The 16,584-nt window shown below is 44.7% G+C and overlaps 1 protein-coding gene across 3 annotated transcripts in view; it reads left to right on the forward strand.

The window, feature by feature from the left end:
* Positions 1-16,584, forward strand: part of SYN3 (synapsin III) — a 453,900-nt gene that overhangs the window by 362,756 nt on the left and 74,560 nt on the right. For all 3 annotated transcript variants that reach the window (XM_038550747.1, XM_038550748.1, XM_038550749.1), the window contains one exon: positions 13,889-13,951. In XM_038550747.1, coding sequence (XP_038406675.1) covers positions 13,889-13,951 — 63 coding nt within the window. The remainder of the gene's footprint in view (positions 1-13,888; positions 13,952-16,584) is intronic.

Below are 16,584 nucleotides of genomic sequence, written 5' to 3' on the forward strand. Positions count from 1 at the left end.
TGACCGTCGTCCATCACTCTCTTTGGGTTCAGATTCATCACCTCAGGGCCTTCCCTGTTGCCAGCAGACATCCATCGGCTGCAGATTTTTGACCACGTGGGTAACCCTAAATAAACCTTTGCCATCCTTTAACATGGAAGCCTAGATTCCTCTTGGCAGGTGTCACCTTGGAAAGCCTGGAGCAGGGAAAGAGGGAGACGCAGCAGCAGTTGGACAACAGCAGGGGGTTAACAATAATACCGACAGCCAGCATGGTTCTAGCCAGCCCCACATGCACAGCTAAGTGCTTTATGTATATTAACTCACTTTAAACCCCAAGGCAACCTATGTGGTACATAATATTTTTAGCCCTATACATCAATGCAGAAATTGGGGCACAGAAAAGTGAAGTAACTTGCCCAAGGACTCACAGCTTAGCCGTAGTAGAGCCCAGTCAGTGCTCAGCCCAGGCAGCTGTACTTAAGCGCTCACTATGCTTTGCAGCCTCCTCCATAGATGGAAGGAAGCAGGACGAAAGGGCTAAAGAAAGAGTGGGTGCCCTGCTGGGGCCTGAATATAGATAGAGATATACTGGGCACTGGAATGACAGGAGGTTCAATGCAGTGGAGAGGGCATCTCTAAAAGTAGTGCAGTCAGTACATACTGATAATGATGATGGTGGTGATAATGACAGCACCTAATATTTTTACAGCTCTCAGCACTGTTTCTACATTCATTCGGTGAATTCTATCAACAAATACTGGACACCTGCTGCGTGTTGGGCAAACAATGAACAAAATGAACATTGGCCTTGCCCTCATGGAGCTCAACAAATAAACATGAAAATAAACATTTAAGGGCAATCATGATTTTATTAGCTTTGTTGGCAGGATTATAAATTTTATACCTCAAAGCTTCCTCTCTGGATGGCTTCAAAGTTAACCATGAGCATTTGGGAAAATACGCTCATTTTTAGAAGGGAAAAGGTAATGGTCTTATAAAGGGAAGGGAGAACCAGAGATTATTTTCTATTATTCTGCTCATGGATACCCAAGACTAGCATTTCTTGAAACTTTCTTCTTTGGCTCCTAAACATTCTTCTTTCTTAGCCTTCTCTTTATCTACTTGTTTATGGGATGACAAAGTCAGTAAGAATGTGCTAGAAGCTGAAGTCTTGGTCGCCCCAATAACTGGACTAGTGATCTGGCTCAGGCCTTCTGCTTGGAAGGGCTGAAGAAACAGTGGGGAGTAGAGCAGACAAGGTTTCATACAGGATGTAGATACCTGCAAGCCAGTGTTGGTTTACCAGTAAAAAATCATTTTCCCTCCCAAATATTATATTGATATTTGAGATACCCAGCTGGATATTATCATTCTTTCTGATCCAAAGTATTATTGTTGTTCATTGAAACATGCTAAGACATTCATTTGCCTTCATGGTTTGCAGTCACTGGAAACACATCCAGGCCATTCTAAGATATATTTAAAAATCAGACACCATCCAGACAATGAAATATTATTTTGCAGTAGAAAGAAATGAAGCCCTGACACATGCTACAGTATGGATAAACCTGGAAAACAGGGTGCTCAGTGAAAGAAACCAGTCACAAAAGGTCACATGTTGAATGATTCCATTTATATGACATTTCCAGGATATACAAATCTATAGAGACAGAAAGGAGAGCATTGGTAGCCAGGGGCTAGAGGGAAGAGCACTGAGGAGTGACTGCTGATGGGCATGGGGTTTCTTTTTGAGTGAGGAGAATGTTCTGGAACTAGATAATAGTGATAAAATATGCACAGCTCTGTGCGTATCCTACACTGAATTGTATACTATAAAAGGGTGAATTTTATGTTATAGAAATTCTAACTCAATAAAGCTGTTATTAAAAAAAAAAAAAAAAAAGTCATGGGCAGCCCGGGTGGCTCAGCAGTTTAGCACCACCTTTGGCCCAGGGCCTGATCCTGAAGACCCGGGATTGAGTCCTGCGTCGGGCTCTCTGCGTGGAGCCTGCTTCTCTCTCTGCCTGTGTCTCTGCCTCTTTCTCTCCCTCATGAATAAATAAAGAAAATCTTTAAAAAAAAAAAAAAGTCAGCACAGCTGGGTGGCTCAGTCTGTTAAGCAGCTGCCTTTGGTTCAGGTCATGATCTCAGGATCCTGAAATTGAGCCTCGAGTCAAGGCTCCCTGTCCAGCCAGGAGTCTGCTTCTCCCTCTCCCTCTGTCCCCCCACTGCTCGCTTGTGTGCTCATGCTCTCTCAAATAAAAAGTAAAATCTAAAAAAAAAAAAAAGTCAGGCAGCATTACTGTAGCTGTGATGGGTCAGATCTCACTGTATTAAGTGAAAAGTTATGGAAGATTTACAAGATAAAAACCAAGTGATATGCAATCATCAGAGGTTGAGTGTATTTCTGTACAAGAAAATAAGTACAGGGACACCTAGGTGGCTCAGCGGTTGAGCATCTACCTTTGGCTCAGGTCGTGATCCAGGGGTCCTGGGATCAAGTACCGCATTGGGCTCCCTGGGGGGAGCCTGCTTCTCCCTCTGCCTGTGTTTCTGTCTCTCTGTGTCTCTCATGAATAAATAAATAGCTTAAAAAAAAAAAAGAAAAGAAGTACATAGAGTCATTCTATGTAAGGAATATCAGATCAATCCATTAATCAACTTAATGATAATTTTTACTTAATTTCAAAGCAAATTTTCGCATTAAATAGTACAGAAATGAAAACTTTAAAAGAAATGTTCATAACTGCATCAGGTGGTAATTAGGGGGGTTTTTAGTAAGTGACTGTGCCAGTTCAAATTATCCCTGGGGAATCTCTGGCTGGGATTCAGCTACAGATAGCATGTTTTTAACATACAAACTCAAATCTTCACAATAACTGTAGTTGCTGATGTGCCTCTTCCCATTTATAGGAAAGGCAACAAAGACCTGAGAGGCTAGGAGACTTGCCCCAGGGTGTGCCCGTAGGAAGTGACACCAACACTATTTAAACGCTAGTCTGTCTGGCTTCAAAGCTTGCATTTGTTCTTCTTCCTCATGCTGTGGCATTCCACGAACACAGCTTCCCCAAACCAGAGAAAGTGGTATTATCCCTTTGCTCACCGCCCCAAGTAAGCAGTGCTCATTCTGTACAACACCAAGTATACCTTTAACCAAAACTTTAGATTTATCTTTAATCTTAAGACATTACATTGTGAACATAAACTGAGACACAGAAATGCAGACACCGAAATAGTGCAGTTTTTATTTAACTATCTTCTGAAGTCACTGAGAAGAGGAGCCATATTAGGCTCATCAGACTTGTAAGGAGGGGCTTTCCCCACCTGGAAATGAAACTGAACAGCCTGTAAATAGAAGAAAGTTACATGGAAAAGCCAAGGGCTTGGAAATGCCACGGCAGCATGTCCCCACAGGATTCAGAGTGGTCGTAGACACTTTGAGTCGTTCAGATGATCCCAGAGCCACAGTTTCACTGGGGATGTTGTCTGAACTGTGAACAGCACCCAGGAGAATCCTCATGGGAGACAGGCTGACGGCCTGAGCCTGTTTGGTGCCATAAACATCATAGTAAGAACAAGAAAAGCATATCTGCAGACAAATATTGCCATCCTATCGCTTTGTTTATTTTTGACAATTCCGTTTCTCAGGGAAACAGGAAATGTAAGAGAAAGGAATGTTTGTATTTTGGTAGGGTAGGTTTAGTTTAATTTTTCTAAATATGCCACCAGTATTTTTCCAAGACACACTAACTGTAGGAGGAGGTGAGGCAGAGGGTTCAGAGGTGGGGATTCCAAGGGCAGAGAGTGTTAAGCTGGCCAGTGAAACCATGGACCTCACTCAGCAAACATTTCCTGGGGCCCCTCCCGCATGCCAGACCTGGTCTAGGGCAGTTTTGAGAATGAAGAAGGCAGGCTGGGTCTCTATCTTGGGTACCTGGGTGGGTGGAGGGACGGATGACTGAGGTTAGGATACTGGAGGAGGAGAGAGCATTTTGGAGGGGAAGTTCACGAGGTTGCTCGGAAATGTTGAGCTGGAGGTGCCTGTGAGACTACCTGGGGGCTGGTTCAGGAGGCAGGTTTGCGAGGAGAGGCCCCAAGCAACAACAGACACAGATCCACAGCTCCTTATGGAGCCTACAGTCCAGTGAGGGAGTTACACATTTGTCCAGCCATCACACAGATGAATTAAGAATGGCAGAAGTGCTAGGAAGGAGAAAGTGGTGAGCAGGCTGTGACCTCAGCAGGGAGGTGAGAGCCAGCTTTTTGAGGAAGCAACATCAGAGCTGAGATCTGAAGAATGACTAGGAGGAGCAGGGACAGTGTTCCTGTCAATGATAACAGCATATGCAAAGGCCCTGTGGCTGAAGAGAATAAAGCTAGTATCAGGGCCAGAAAGAAATCCAGTAAGGCTGGGACAGAGAGGCTGAGGGGGGAATGTGGGTGAGATGGGGGTGGGGAAGAAGGCAAGGACCAGTTCACACAGCCCTGTAAGCTGTAGTCTCAACTTGTCTCATTCATCTAGGTGGTAATTTATGAGTTTGTCAGAACAGGATAGAATTGGAAAGGACTATCAAAGGTCATCTTATCCATTCTTCCCCCTCCAGACAGGAGTGTCTTTGTGTGCAGTGCTTACATTCCAAGGAGATTCGGTCAGATACTACATACGGAGGTTAAGGTTTATCAGGCAGCTGTTGGGATATTTCTGTTCTCTCTTCTGAATGAATCTTTTTTGAATGCCCCAAACAAGCCCTGTTTCTGGGCTGCCCCGTTTCTGTCAAAGGCTTCATCATGTTCCCTGCTCACAACCTGGGCATTAGGCTTCCTTCCCCTCTTTTCTTCCCTTCCTGCATCTGAGGACTGAATGAGTCCTATCTATCAGCCTTTAACATCCTCCCAACCCAAGTCCCCCCAGGATCCCAGATGTGAAGGGAATAGGAACCAGTGTGGACCATCACCCTACTCCATGCCAGCTCAGACATTCCCTGACTTAGTGTAAGCCTCTTCACTGGCAGTGAGCATTTAATGACTGACATCTGTTATAATGTTAATTCTTCAATGATCTTCCTGTTTGGCAATTGAGGAAATTGAGTCACAGAGTGGTCAGTGGCTAGCCCAAGGGCTCATCTCATAACCAGAGGTGTTGGAGCTAGATGTGAACTCTGGGGGTCCTTCTGGCTCCAAAGCTCATGCTATTCCTGCCACACACTGACCGGCCTTGTCTTAATGAGTCTGCTGACCTCCACCTACCTATCCAGTCAAATCAAATGAGTGGACACCATTTCTGGGCACATGGGAAGCATTTGATGGTGCATAGAATGACTCTCCAAAAGTAGCACCATGTGGAAGCAGGGCAGTGAGCTCTGGCCAAATCCTAGCTTCCCCACTTTCTTACTGAATGATCCTAGGCAAGAAATTTCACTTCTATTGGCCTTCATTTCCTTGTTTGTAAAATGGGGGTAAAAATAGAGTTATCTCATAGAAGTGTCAAGAGATTTAAATGAGGTGATATACATAAAGTGCTTAGCACCATGCCAGCTACATTGTAAGTGCTCCAAAAATGGAGCTGTTTTTACTATGACCTCCATAAGAGTCTTCCTAAACCTAATTTGTATATGTCTACCTTCTGCACACAAACCCTCAATAGCTGCCTAGTGCCCACAAAATGCATCCCCCAAGCTTACTGCTCCCCAGATTTCCATCCTAATTCACTCCACTTCCCCAACAAGTGCCTGCTGAAACTAACTTTATCAACAGTTTCTCCCCAAATTCTTTCTGACTCTGCCTCTTTGTGCATACCATGTCTCCCCACATGGGAGGCTTTGTCTAATACCCACCCAACAATATACTACATACACAGCATCTACTAGATCCAGTCCTTGTGTGGACCCTGGAGATACAGTGGTAAACAAACCGTAAGAGATGCTGACCTCTAGGAAACAAACTGAGGGCTGCTGGAGGGGAAGGGGGGAGGGGTTCACAGGGTCACGGGCATGAAGGAGGGCACGTGATGGGATGAGCACTGGGTGTTCTATGCAACTGATGAATCACAAAATTCTACCTCTGAAACTAATAATGAGTAAATAAATAAACAAGCTAATCACAGTGTTTTATCAGAGCACCTATAGGGGAGTGGAGAGCTGGACACAAAGGAAATGGACATATAATTACAGTTGGTGCCTCCCAGTATGAAGGGAAAGTTCAGAGTGCCATAGAGAAGACAACAGGAAGCACCTACTTTATTATTTTCACATCTTTTTTTTTATTTATTTAAATTCAGTTAGCCAGCATATAGTACTACATCATTAGTTTTAGATGTAGTGTTCAATAATATAAGCACCTGCTTTAGACCAGTGACCAGGGGAACACTCTCTGGGGACAGAGCATCTCAATTGCTACCCCAAGTGTGGGAAGGGATTGGCCTTTCTCAATCTTATGTGTGTCCTGCACAACACAAAACACAGTGCCAGCCACATGGTTCTAACTCATCTAGTGGCCACTGAATTGGTTTGAATTAATATTATTTTATTGAACATTAGGCAGAGTCTTTCAGAGAAAGAGATCAGCATATACAAGGCCCTGTGGCTGGAAATAAAGTGGCCCATTTAGTAAAGAGCTGAAAGTCCTGTGGGTTGGTGCATAACTGGGAGGCAGAGGTTGGAGTGTAGGAGGGAGACACACAAGACAAAACTGAAGAAGTAAGCATGAGCTACATCAGGCGGAGGCTCACAGGCTTGGAATGAAGGCCCAGCTCCTCATTGGAATCTTTCCAGACTTCTTTAGTCCTTGCTTTCCTCCTCCAGACTCTTCCTGGCCTTGTTTTCTCCATACTTAGCCAGGACCAGACACTGAAGGCGTTTAAATCTCTAGAGACTCATGAATGCAGAAGGAATTGCCTCCTTCTGGGGAAAGTTGCACCAGACCACTCAGACCCCAGCCTTCCGACTCCATGGCTTGAAGAGGAGGTCGCTACAGTGCTGATCTGGGCTCCTACTGTTCTGACTCCAACCCCTCCAGAGAACAGCCAGCATGAGCACTGGGCCACCCCCACTTATTTTGGCTTCTTGGGAGACTCTTTTGAATAGGGCTCTTATCAGGGTGGGGATCTCTGGTTTCAAAAATTGATCTGCCCCTTCTAACAGGATGTCAGGCCTCTCACGCCATTGGGCAGTGCTGAACTCTGGAGCAGCCAGGGCATGTGAGCAGGGACAAGGAGCCTGCCAGAGGCTGGTGGGGCCTCCTATCCCCAAGGGGACTAAATAAAGCTATTGTTGGGAAGAGAAGAGAGAAAATAGCCGACAAGATGTTTTTTGTCCTCTGTGACCTGTGTTAGAGGAGGGTCTGGCATGTTGCAAATGATTGGAAAGGGAATGGCCTCTGGAACCTATTTGAACAGCTCAGGAAGAGAAGGAGCTGGAAAGGGGAGAAAAACTCCACCATTCCTCACCTGTCTGACCTTGGACAAATGGCTTGCCTCTGATCTCCTATCTGTCTCATGGGGCAGGGAAGATGCTACCCTATGTGAAATACCTAGTAGCATTCCTGGCTGTGACAAAACACTCCATAAGTGCAGTTGTCATTAGCCTGGAAGATCACATGGTGGGAGGTCTCACCCACAGTTACAATACCATGGCACCCACTCTCATTCCCTGAGCTCTTAGAAACCACTTAAAAAACCTGCCAGAATGCCTCCAAATTCTACCATTTCTCCCCTTAAAAAGTTCTTGGCCTGGCCTCTAGGAATTAAGACACTTGTTTGTAAGGACATCTGTACAAAGATATTTTGTGGTCTTGCTTAGTAGTAAGTAGTAAGTAGGTCTCAGTAGTAGATGAGAGAGAGGGAGAATGTTACACAAATGTCAGTTAATAGGAAAACATATGAAGAATTGTGGCACCTGTGTCCTGTGGAACACTGCGAAGCTTTAAAACCATTGGGTTAGAGATGTACCTTCTGACATGGGAGAGGAAGTGTGCATGGCATGATATTCAGTGAGAGGAGACATTTTAGAAAAAAGCAAATGTCAACCTTGACCATATATGTGTATATGTGTTTGCAAAGATTGAGCATGAAAAGCGATAGGCAGGAGTACCCATTAGACATACCAGGCAGGTGAGATCAGTTACCTCAGCTGGGAAGTGGGGGTGGGATATAAAAAAAATAAAAAAGATTGTGGCAAGATAAAAGGAAAAAGCTTAGGGTATAATATTAAATTGAAGACAGGTGTAAAATTCTATCTCTAAGATTATTGCAAAATGTCCCATTTTTAAATTGGACATTTTTAAATTTAAAGCGTCACTTTAAAAATAGAAAAGAAAAACTCTTGGGAGTGCCCCCACTTTCTCCACCATCCCCAGCCCAGCCCAGCCTCAACCAGGGGCACTTGGTGTTGGATGTAATCAATTCCAAGATGGTCTGTGACCTGTTGGTAACTACAGATACAATTCATCCTGTGCACAGTGAGCAGGTCACTCTCCTGTTCTAGAACTGAATTATTTTTCCCGACCCCCCGCCAGTCCAAGTGACCTAGATAGACTCTTGTCTTCAGCCTTGAAAGCCCCCCAACAACCTGGCCCCACATTGCCTCTTTCTTCTCTGCAACACTAGCCTAGAGCTTTGCCAACCAGTTCTAAGAAGAATGCTGTTCTCGAGGTGCCTGGGTAACTCAGTTGCTTAGGCATCCAACTTTTGGTGTTGGCTCAGGTCTTGATCTCAGGATTGTGAGTTCAGGTCCAATGTTGGGCTCCACGCTGGGTGTGAAGTCTACTTCAGAAGAAAAAAAAAAAGAATGCTGTTCCCAACTAAAGTAAAAAATGGCAATGAAAATTTTCCCCTACCAAGAAAATGCATTTGCTTTAAATAATGTTTCAAAATACTTTCTTTGAAATTATCTTCCTACAAATTTTCAAATTTTTCTACATTGACTTTCTGTGTCTTGTAAATCTAGACATAATTTCTCATCCCATTATTTCTGACAATGAGTATATTCCTTCAAGTTTAGTTAAAATGGTGGAAAAGGGCACTTAGTTCAAATATATAATTCTATTCAATCATGTCCAAAGTAACTTTATTACAGATAAACTCATTTTAAGTATCATAAAATAATTCCTCCCTTCTGGTGGGTCTTTGGAGCTCATGAAAATTAAGACACCTGCCATGGGAAGACCAAAGTATTCTGCACCATTCACCCCTTCAGGTATGCTGAGCCTTCCATCGACCCATACTTGTCCTTAAGAATCCTTGTCAAAGCCTTCCTTTCTTATGGAGACTTGCTCAGGATTCCATGCCCCACCCAGATTTGGCCACCATGCCACCTTATTCTGCTCTTTGACTGTACAACCCACCTCTCTAAAACAAGAAATCTTGTCTCAGTCTCCTGTGTCCTACACAGCATAAAACACGGTGTCAGCCACATACTTCTCACTCAGTTAATTGATTTGATTTGATATTATTTTATGGATCGTTATGATTAGAAAGAATTTATTGTACCCTAGGTATGCATGTGGTCCCCAGGGAAGTGTGCCTTGATAGAGAAAGTGCTTAATTGAGAGTCAAAACTCATGATCTTGACTTCTTTTTTTTTTTTTTTTTAAGATTTTATTTACTTATTTATTTGAGTGAAAGAGGGAGAGAGCATGAGTAGTGGAGGGGAGGGCAGAGGAAGAGGGAAAGAGAATCTCAAGCAGACTCCCTGCTGAGTTCAAATCCCAATGTGGGCTGGATCCCATGACCAAGATCATGACCTGAGCTGAAATAGAGATTCAGATGCTTAACTGACTGAGCCACCTAGACACCCCAAAACTCATGACCTTGACTTCTCATTCTGCTGTTGTGTGGCATGAAAACAATCACTTCTTACTCTTTGGGCTTCAGTTTCTAGGAGGACACACATACGTATTAGTTTCCTATTGCTGCTCTACCAAACTAAGCTGTCAAAAAGAACGTCTTTTTACTATCTCACGGATCTGTAGATTGGAAGTCCAAGCTGGCATGTCAAGGTGCTTTACTTAGAGTCTCATAAAGCCAAGATCAGAGTGCCAACACACTGCATTTTCCTCAAGAGCTCAGGGTTCCCTTCCAAGCTCATTCCTGTTAGGACAGAATTCAGTTCTTTGCAGTATGATACACCTCAGGTCCCCACTTCCTTGCCAGCTATCAGCCAGGGGCCACCTTCGGCTCTGGGAGGCTACCCACATTCCTTTTCAAGTAACCACCCCATCTCAAAGCAGGAACAGTGTGCTAAGTCTCTCTCCTGCTTTGACTCTCTCTGCCTCCTTCTTCTGCCACCAGCCTGAGATGGTTCTCTACTCTTAAAGGCTCATGTGATTTGATTAGGTTCTCCCAGATATCTCCATATTTTAGAGTCACATGTGACATATAACATAAAACAATCCTTGTGTGACTTTATTTGACAATCTCATCACATTTGTAGCCTCCAGAGATTAAAATGGGATACCTCGGGGAGCATTCCTAGAAATTCTACCTACCACCACATGGCAACATGGGGGTGAGGCAAGATAATTGCTAAGTTCTTTCAGATTTCCCTTCGTGGCCTTCATGTCACCCTCTGCCATACTATCACAGACTGCCAAGCAACAGCCTCTGTTCCTTCCTCTATCATCCAGGTTTCCTTCACCTCTGTCCTCATTCCCACAAAACCAGTGTTAACTTCTTCCTTCCCTCAGTCCTGCTCTACACTTTTAGTTTGAATCTCCCCTTGGTGCTAAGCAGTTTGACAGTCCTTATTTCATTTCTTCTTCCCCCAACTATCAAATGAGTTAGGCATGACCATTCCCACTTTGCAGATCAGAAAACTAAGTTTTGGAGAGGCTAAAGATCTAGCCCCAGACTAGAGAATAAGTTTAACTCCAACATCCACGTTCTTTCCAATATCCATCAGTGTGTGGAGAGATAATGAGGCCGGGAGAGGTGGAGGGGAAGACAGAGCACACTGATTTCCCCTCACCTCACACTCCACCTTAAAATGAAATGGAGACCTCATCTCAAGCCCCAGTAGTGACCCAGGCAGTTCTCAAACTGCTCGAGATGTCCAGGATCTGTGAGTGGATGGCCAGGTGTGATGACCCTGTTTGGGAACAAAGGCCACTTGGTGAAAATATACCCATTCATTCCACTTTACATCACTTGGGTTGGTGAAATATGTCTTTCAACCTCAGGTGTTGGGAGCTCTTTCAGTGCCTATGAGAGTGTAAGTCAGTGCAACCACTTTGGAGAGTTAATTTGGCAATATCTGGCAAAACTGAGAAAAGCATTGCCCAGCCCCAGCAATTCCACACCTGTGCATGTGCCCTGGGGAAACTCCCCTTCAAGTGCAGGGAGGATGGAGTTTGAGAATGTCTGAACTAATACTGTCTATCATTGGAGAAATAGAAATTGCCTAAATGTTCATCAGGAAAGTGGGCAAATGGTAATGTGTTCATATAATAGAATACTATGCAGCAGTAAAAATGAATCCAAGCTAAATAGATGAGCACACGTGAATCTTACAGACATATGTGCTAAAAAAAAAAAAGATTGTCAAGAATCTTTTGATTCTTTTGATATCACTTACATAAAATTTAAAAATGTGGAGTGTATATTGTTTGAGAACCATATGTAATAGTTAAAATATGAATAGATGCAAGGCAATAATAAACACAGAATTCATATAATGATGATTGCCTCTAGGTGGAAGGGAAAGGAGGGTGATAAGAAAGTATATCAGGGACTTCATCTATGTGGGCAGTGGTTTATTTCTTAAGTGAGGTAATATCTACAATATCGCTCTTTAGGTCTTTTTTCATATGTGAAATATTTTGTAATAACTATTAAACTGACAAGTAATCACCACCAGATGCTTACCCCAGAACAGTAAATGGAAAGAGCAGGAAGCAAAAATGGATATTCATTATACTTCCAATATAGAACAAATGAAAAAAATGTGGATTACCAGCAGATAATACACCAAAACTGTTAAAAGTCTGGGGGCGATCATTATTGTCTTCTGTATAATAACAACATAGTGCTTTATTATATTTTCCAAACTTTTTATATAATGAGTACATATTTGCTTTTGAAATCAAAATAAAATATTGCCCTTTTTAAAAAAAAAAAAAAAACATGTGTTTGTTCTCTCTAAGCATTGAGATATGATCAATTTTAGCCTGGGGGAGCCTAGGTGGCTCAGTCAGTTGAGCATCTGACTCTTGGTTTCGGCTCAGGTCTTGATCTCATGGTTCATGGGATCGAGCCCCACATTGGGTTCTGCACTCAGCGGGGCATCTACTTGAGGATTCTCTCCCCCTACCCCTTCACCTGTCCCTCCCCCACACTTGTGTGCTCGTGCTCTCCCCCTGCATCTCTCTCAAATAAATGAATAAATCTTAAAAAAACAAAAAAACAAAACAAAACAAAAAACAACTTAGCCTGAATAAGGGATTTTTTTTTTAATTCAATATCTACTGTAGGAAGCCCTGATAGGCTAGATCTTAGGAGAAACCGTTCATGTCAGGCTTCAAGTCTGACAGGCCCAAGTTTGAGTCCCAATCCACCCCTTCTCAGCACCTGCCTTGTGTCTCAGTGTTCTGTTTATGAAATGATGACTAAAAATCTTCCCTGGTTGCCTCCTGGAGCCACTGTGTGGGTAACATGAGATGAGATCCAATGGATCCATGACCCACAGCAGCCCCTTTCCGAAGCACCTACAGCAGCGCCTCCATGTCAGACTATACTCTGGGCACCAAGAGAGAAGATCCGGGTTCCTCCTCTCAAGGCAGACAGAGGGTCAGGACAGACAGCACTGCCAGAACCAAGTGACAAGCCCCAGGATAGACAGCACAGAGAGTAGGACATGATTACCCCTGGCTGGGCTGATCCAAGAAGTTATTACTAAATAACTAGAAGGGATAACCTTTGCCCTCGAGCACCTCCAGACAGACTTGCAGACACCAAGTAAACACATCTCAAACAACATATGAACAGAATGAAGGAGGAAATGTATAGCTAGGTTTGAACCTGGTGCTCTCACTTCCTAGCTGAGTGACCATGGGCATGCATAAGCACCTAATCTTTTGAGCCCCCTCTCCTCCTCTATCATAAGAAGAAGCATGCATGTCTCATAGGTCTCGCTGAAAAGACTGGTTGAATGAAACACAGATTCCACTATCAAGCACCTTCCCTGGGTCAGGCAGTGTTCTTGGAGATGAGGATGCTACAGGAAACCAACCAGACAAGTAGCATGACTCTCCAAGGGAGATGATACAGGGCATTTGCTCAGAACAGTGCCCAACACAGTGTGGCCAATAAATGCACGTGCCCATGGTGGGCATGACAACTATTATTAAGAAACTTCATAGGGCAGCCTGGAGAAGGCTTGGCAGGGGCGGGGGAGGGGCATGCATTTCCAGATACGTGAAGGTTTTTTGAGGGATAATATAAAGCAGAAATGTGATGGGAGTAACAAAGGTGCTGTTCATTGGGTACTTAAAACATAAAGGTTTCATGTGTGATAATGTGTTTGATTGTCATAGCAACCATATGGATGGATACTCATCATCCCTATGTTACAGATGAGGAAACTGAGCCACAGATCCATGTAGAGCTTGTCTGAGGTTGCCCAAGTGATAAAGCCAGGATCTGATACCAGTCGGTTTGCTCCCCACTGCCATCTCTCCAGATTGGTGGGTTCCCCAGCCAGGCTGGGTTTTAAGAGCTCAAAACTCCTTTTGGAAGCCAATTTCACTGGCATTTCGGGTGTTCAAGCTGCAGCAGGATGACCATCTGTCAAAGCGTTCTTGTGGGGATTCCGAGTAATATCAGATGACTGGATCTTTCTACAGAACAGATGGTGCCCAAAGTCTTGGTGGCAATGCTCTAGGATGCTAATGAGTGATTTCCTCTTATCTCTTACAGCTCACAGTGCCACACTTCCCTGTGGTGGTCAAGCTGGGACACGCCCATGCCGGAATGGGAAAGGTATGAGAAGCTGCTCTTACACTTGCGTTCACACTCATGCGACCTCCCCAGTCTACTTGTTCCCCTCTCCCTCTGTCCTCTGCCAGCCTCTCCTTGACTCAGCCACCCAGAACAGTGTGAGAGGAGCCCAGGATGCAGGACGCACCCTGTCTTCCCCACCCCACCTTCTTCTGAGCTCCTGTGGCATGGAGCTTCTATCCAGCCCCGTCTGTACCGTCTGAACCCTACCTGGAATTGCTAGCTAATTGTTTCCTGTAATTGTGTATTTGGAGAAACGAATGTAAAGCATTTTATAGATGGTGATTCTTTTGTTCCCATCATCATTTCCACAGCTGCTCTCTAAGCTTATGTCTTACTCATCTCCCCACCACCCACAGGGCCAGAACCTAGAAGGAGGTGAATATACATGGCTCCATGGAGGAAGCTCATGGAGTCAGTTAGCTTCTGCAAGAGTAAATCACATATTTCACCCAGTCACAGGTGATATATTTGTCAGAATTGGTCAGATCCTTTCAGTTGCACTTGTAGAAACTCAAATCAGGAGACAAAAGATAATCCATTGGTTCAAGGCATCAGGAAGTCTGGGAGAGTTCTTGACAGGTCTGGGCAGAGCTGGATCTAGGAGCCCAAGCAAGGCCAGGAGAGCTTGGTCTCCTGTATTTCTTGACTCTGTTCCTCTCTGCCTGGTGTTTTCTTCAGGTAGTTAAGATGGCTGTGGGTGGCCTTTATTCTGGTCCCCAAACTCACTTCCTGGAGGAAAAAAGATGGTGCCTTTCCAGGCTCTCTATAAATCCCATAGAGGAACACTGATTAACCTTTCTTGGGTTCCTGTGCTACTAAGATGCACGTGTAGAGATGTGGAGATGTATGCAGCCCCAGTCCAACCCACTGGATCAGGGTGCCCACAGGAAAGGGAGACTTACTCCTAAATAAAAGGAGTGGGAATATGGGGAAGTGTGAGGGCCCCCACAGGCCCACCTCTGAAGCCTCTGACTCAAAGAGATAAAAACCTTGATCTGAGCAGGCACAGCCCAAACATAAATAATCCTGCATCTGGCACCTTTGTTCTTCCCCACCCTGTGATGCCTTCTGTGTCATCTGTTCCCACATAAACTGCATGCCCTTCAGGCAGCAAAGAGTGGAAAGAGCCGAACAGGTCAGGGCATGACCCATAGCTCCGATATTTGTGTGAATTTGTACAAGTTGCCATCTGACCTCTCTTGGCCTTCTCTGTCGAATGGTGATGATTCTAACAACCGTCTTTAAAATAAATCCTCCCTCTAAAATAGTACATCTTCCTGAAAGTACACACCATGAGGGCAGGGGTCTTGCCTATTGGTCCACTGCCATATGCCTGGTGCCGAGTAGCCTATTGGTTTGTTGGGCAAGTGGATGAATGAGTGATTCCCTCTTTAGATGTGCCCTTGTGTCTGTGCCCTGCTCTGTGCCTTCCTCCTAATGCCTCCTGCACCTCTGCCACTGAGCTGAGGCCCTTCCACTCTTCTGGGACTGCCCTTGCATTAGTCCTCAGCGACCCTATGCTGCTGAATCAGCAGACACCTTTCGGACCCTACAGGAGCTGACCTCCCTGTATCTCTTAAAGCTGCTTGCTGTCCTTTCTTTTTTTTTTTTTTTTTTTAATTTTTTTTTTATTTATTTATGATAGTCACAGAGAGAGAGAGAGAGAGGCAGAGACACAGGCAGAGGGAGAAGCAGGCTCCATGCACCGGGAGCCTGACGTGGGATTCGATCCCGGGTCTCCAGGATCGCGCCCTGGGCCAAAGGCAGGCGCTAAACCACTGCGCCACCCAGGGATCCCCTTGCTGTCCTTTCTGTCCCAAAACTCCTTTTCCAGTGGCCCTTGACTCATGCTTCTCTCCTGGCTCTCCTCTGTCTCCACCACTGCTTCACAGTCTCCTCCATGTTGGTTTCTTGCTGCAGCATCTTCAATGTGTCTGTGCCAACAGCACATGCAATCTGAGCACTCATCTGCTCTCTTGGCTTCTACAGCCACCTGCATGCCAACAGTCCCCCGGGTTGCATTTCCCATCCAGACCCTCAGCTCTTATACCCAGCTCCCTCCTCTACATGCTCCCCTTGTCTCCCATGAAAACTTATCCCAGACAACCTGCACTCCCTCTTGTCTTTCTCCTCCCCCACCCCCTCCTGTGGTGTTCTCTACAGCAGGAACCGCCAATCCCTCCATCATCTCAAAACAGAAATCTGGGAGTCATCTTCCTCCTCCATGTCCAATAGGTCATCAAGTCTTGTCACTTGCCTTTGTTAATGTTTCTCAAACCCATCCCTTTCTTTCCACCCACTGCCACCATGTTGGACAACTCTGGGAAAGTTAAAAGAGTTCCCAAGAATTAAATTCGGTGTCTAAAGCTTCAAAGTATCCCAGACAGGAAATATTTAAAGAGACTGATGCAATGCTTGGGGGAAGGGGTGCTCTGAGAAACTCAGGCCCAAAAGGGACTCCCAGAGCATGGAAAGAAGGCCATGTATCCAAGGATAAAAGCCACTGGCTAGAACAAACTACAGTTCGCCGAAATGCTGACACCAAGGGAAAAGGGCTTTTCTCCTTCAGTTTGGAATGAGAAAACTATCAGGGATGGCCTGGGCATGCCAAC

Source organism: Canis lupus, chromosome 10, assembly GCF_011100685.1.
Source record: "Canis lupus familiaris isolate Mischka breed German Shepherd chromosome 10, alternate assembly UU_Cfam_GSD_1.0, whole genome shotgun sequence".
Lineage (NCBI taxonomy): Eukaryota > Metazoa > Chordata > Mammalia > Carnivora > Canidae > Canis > Canis lupus.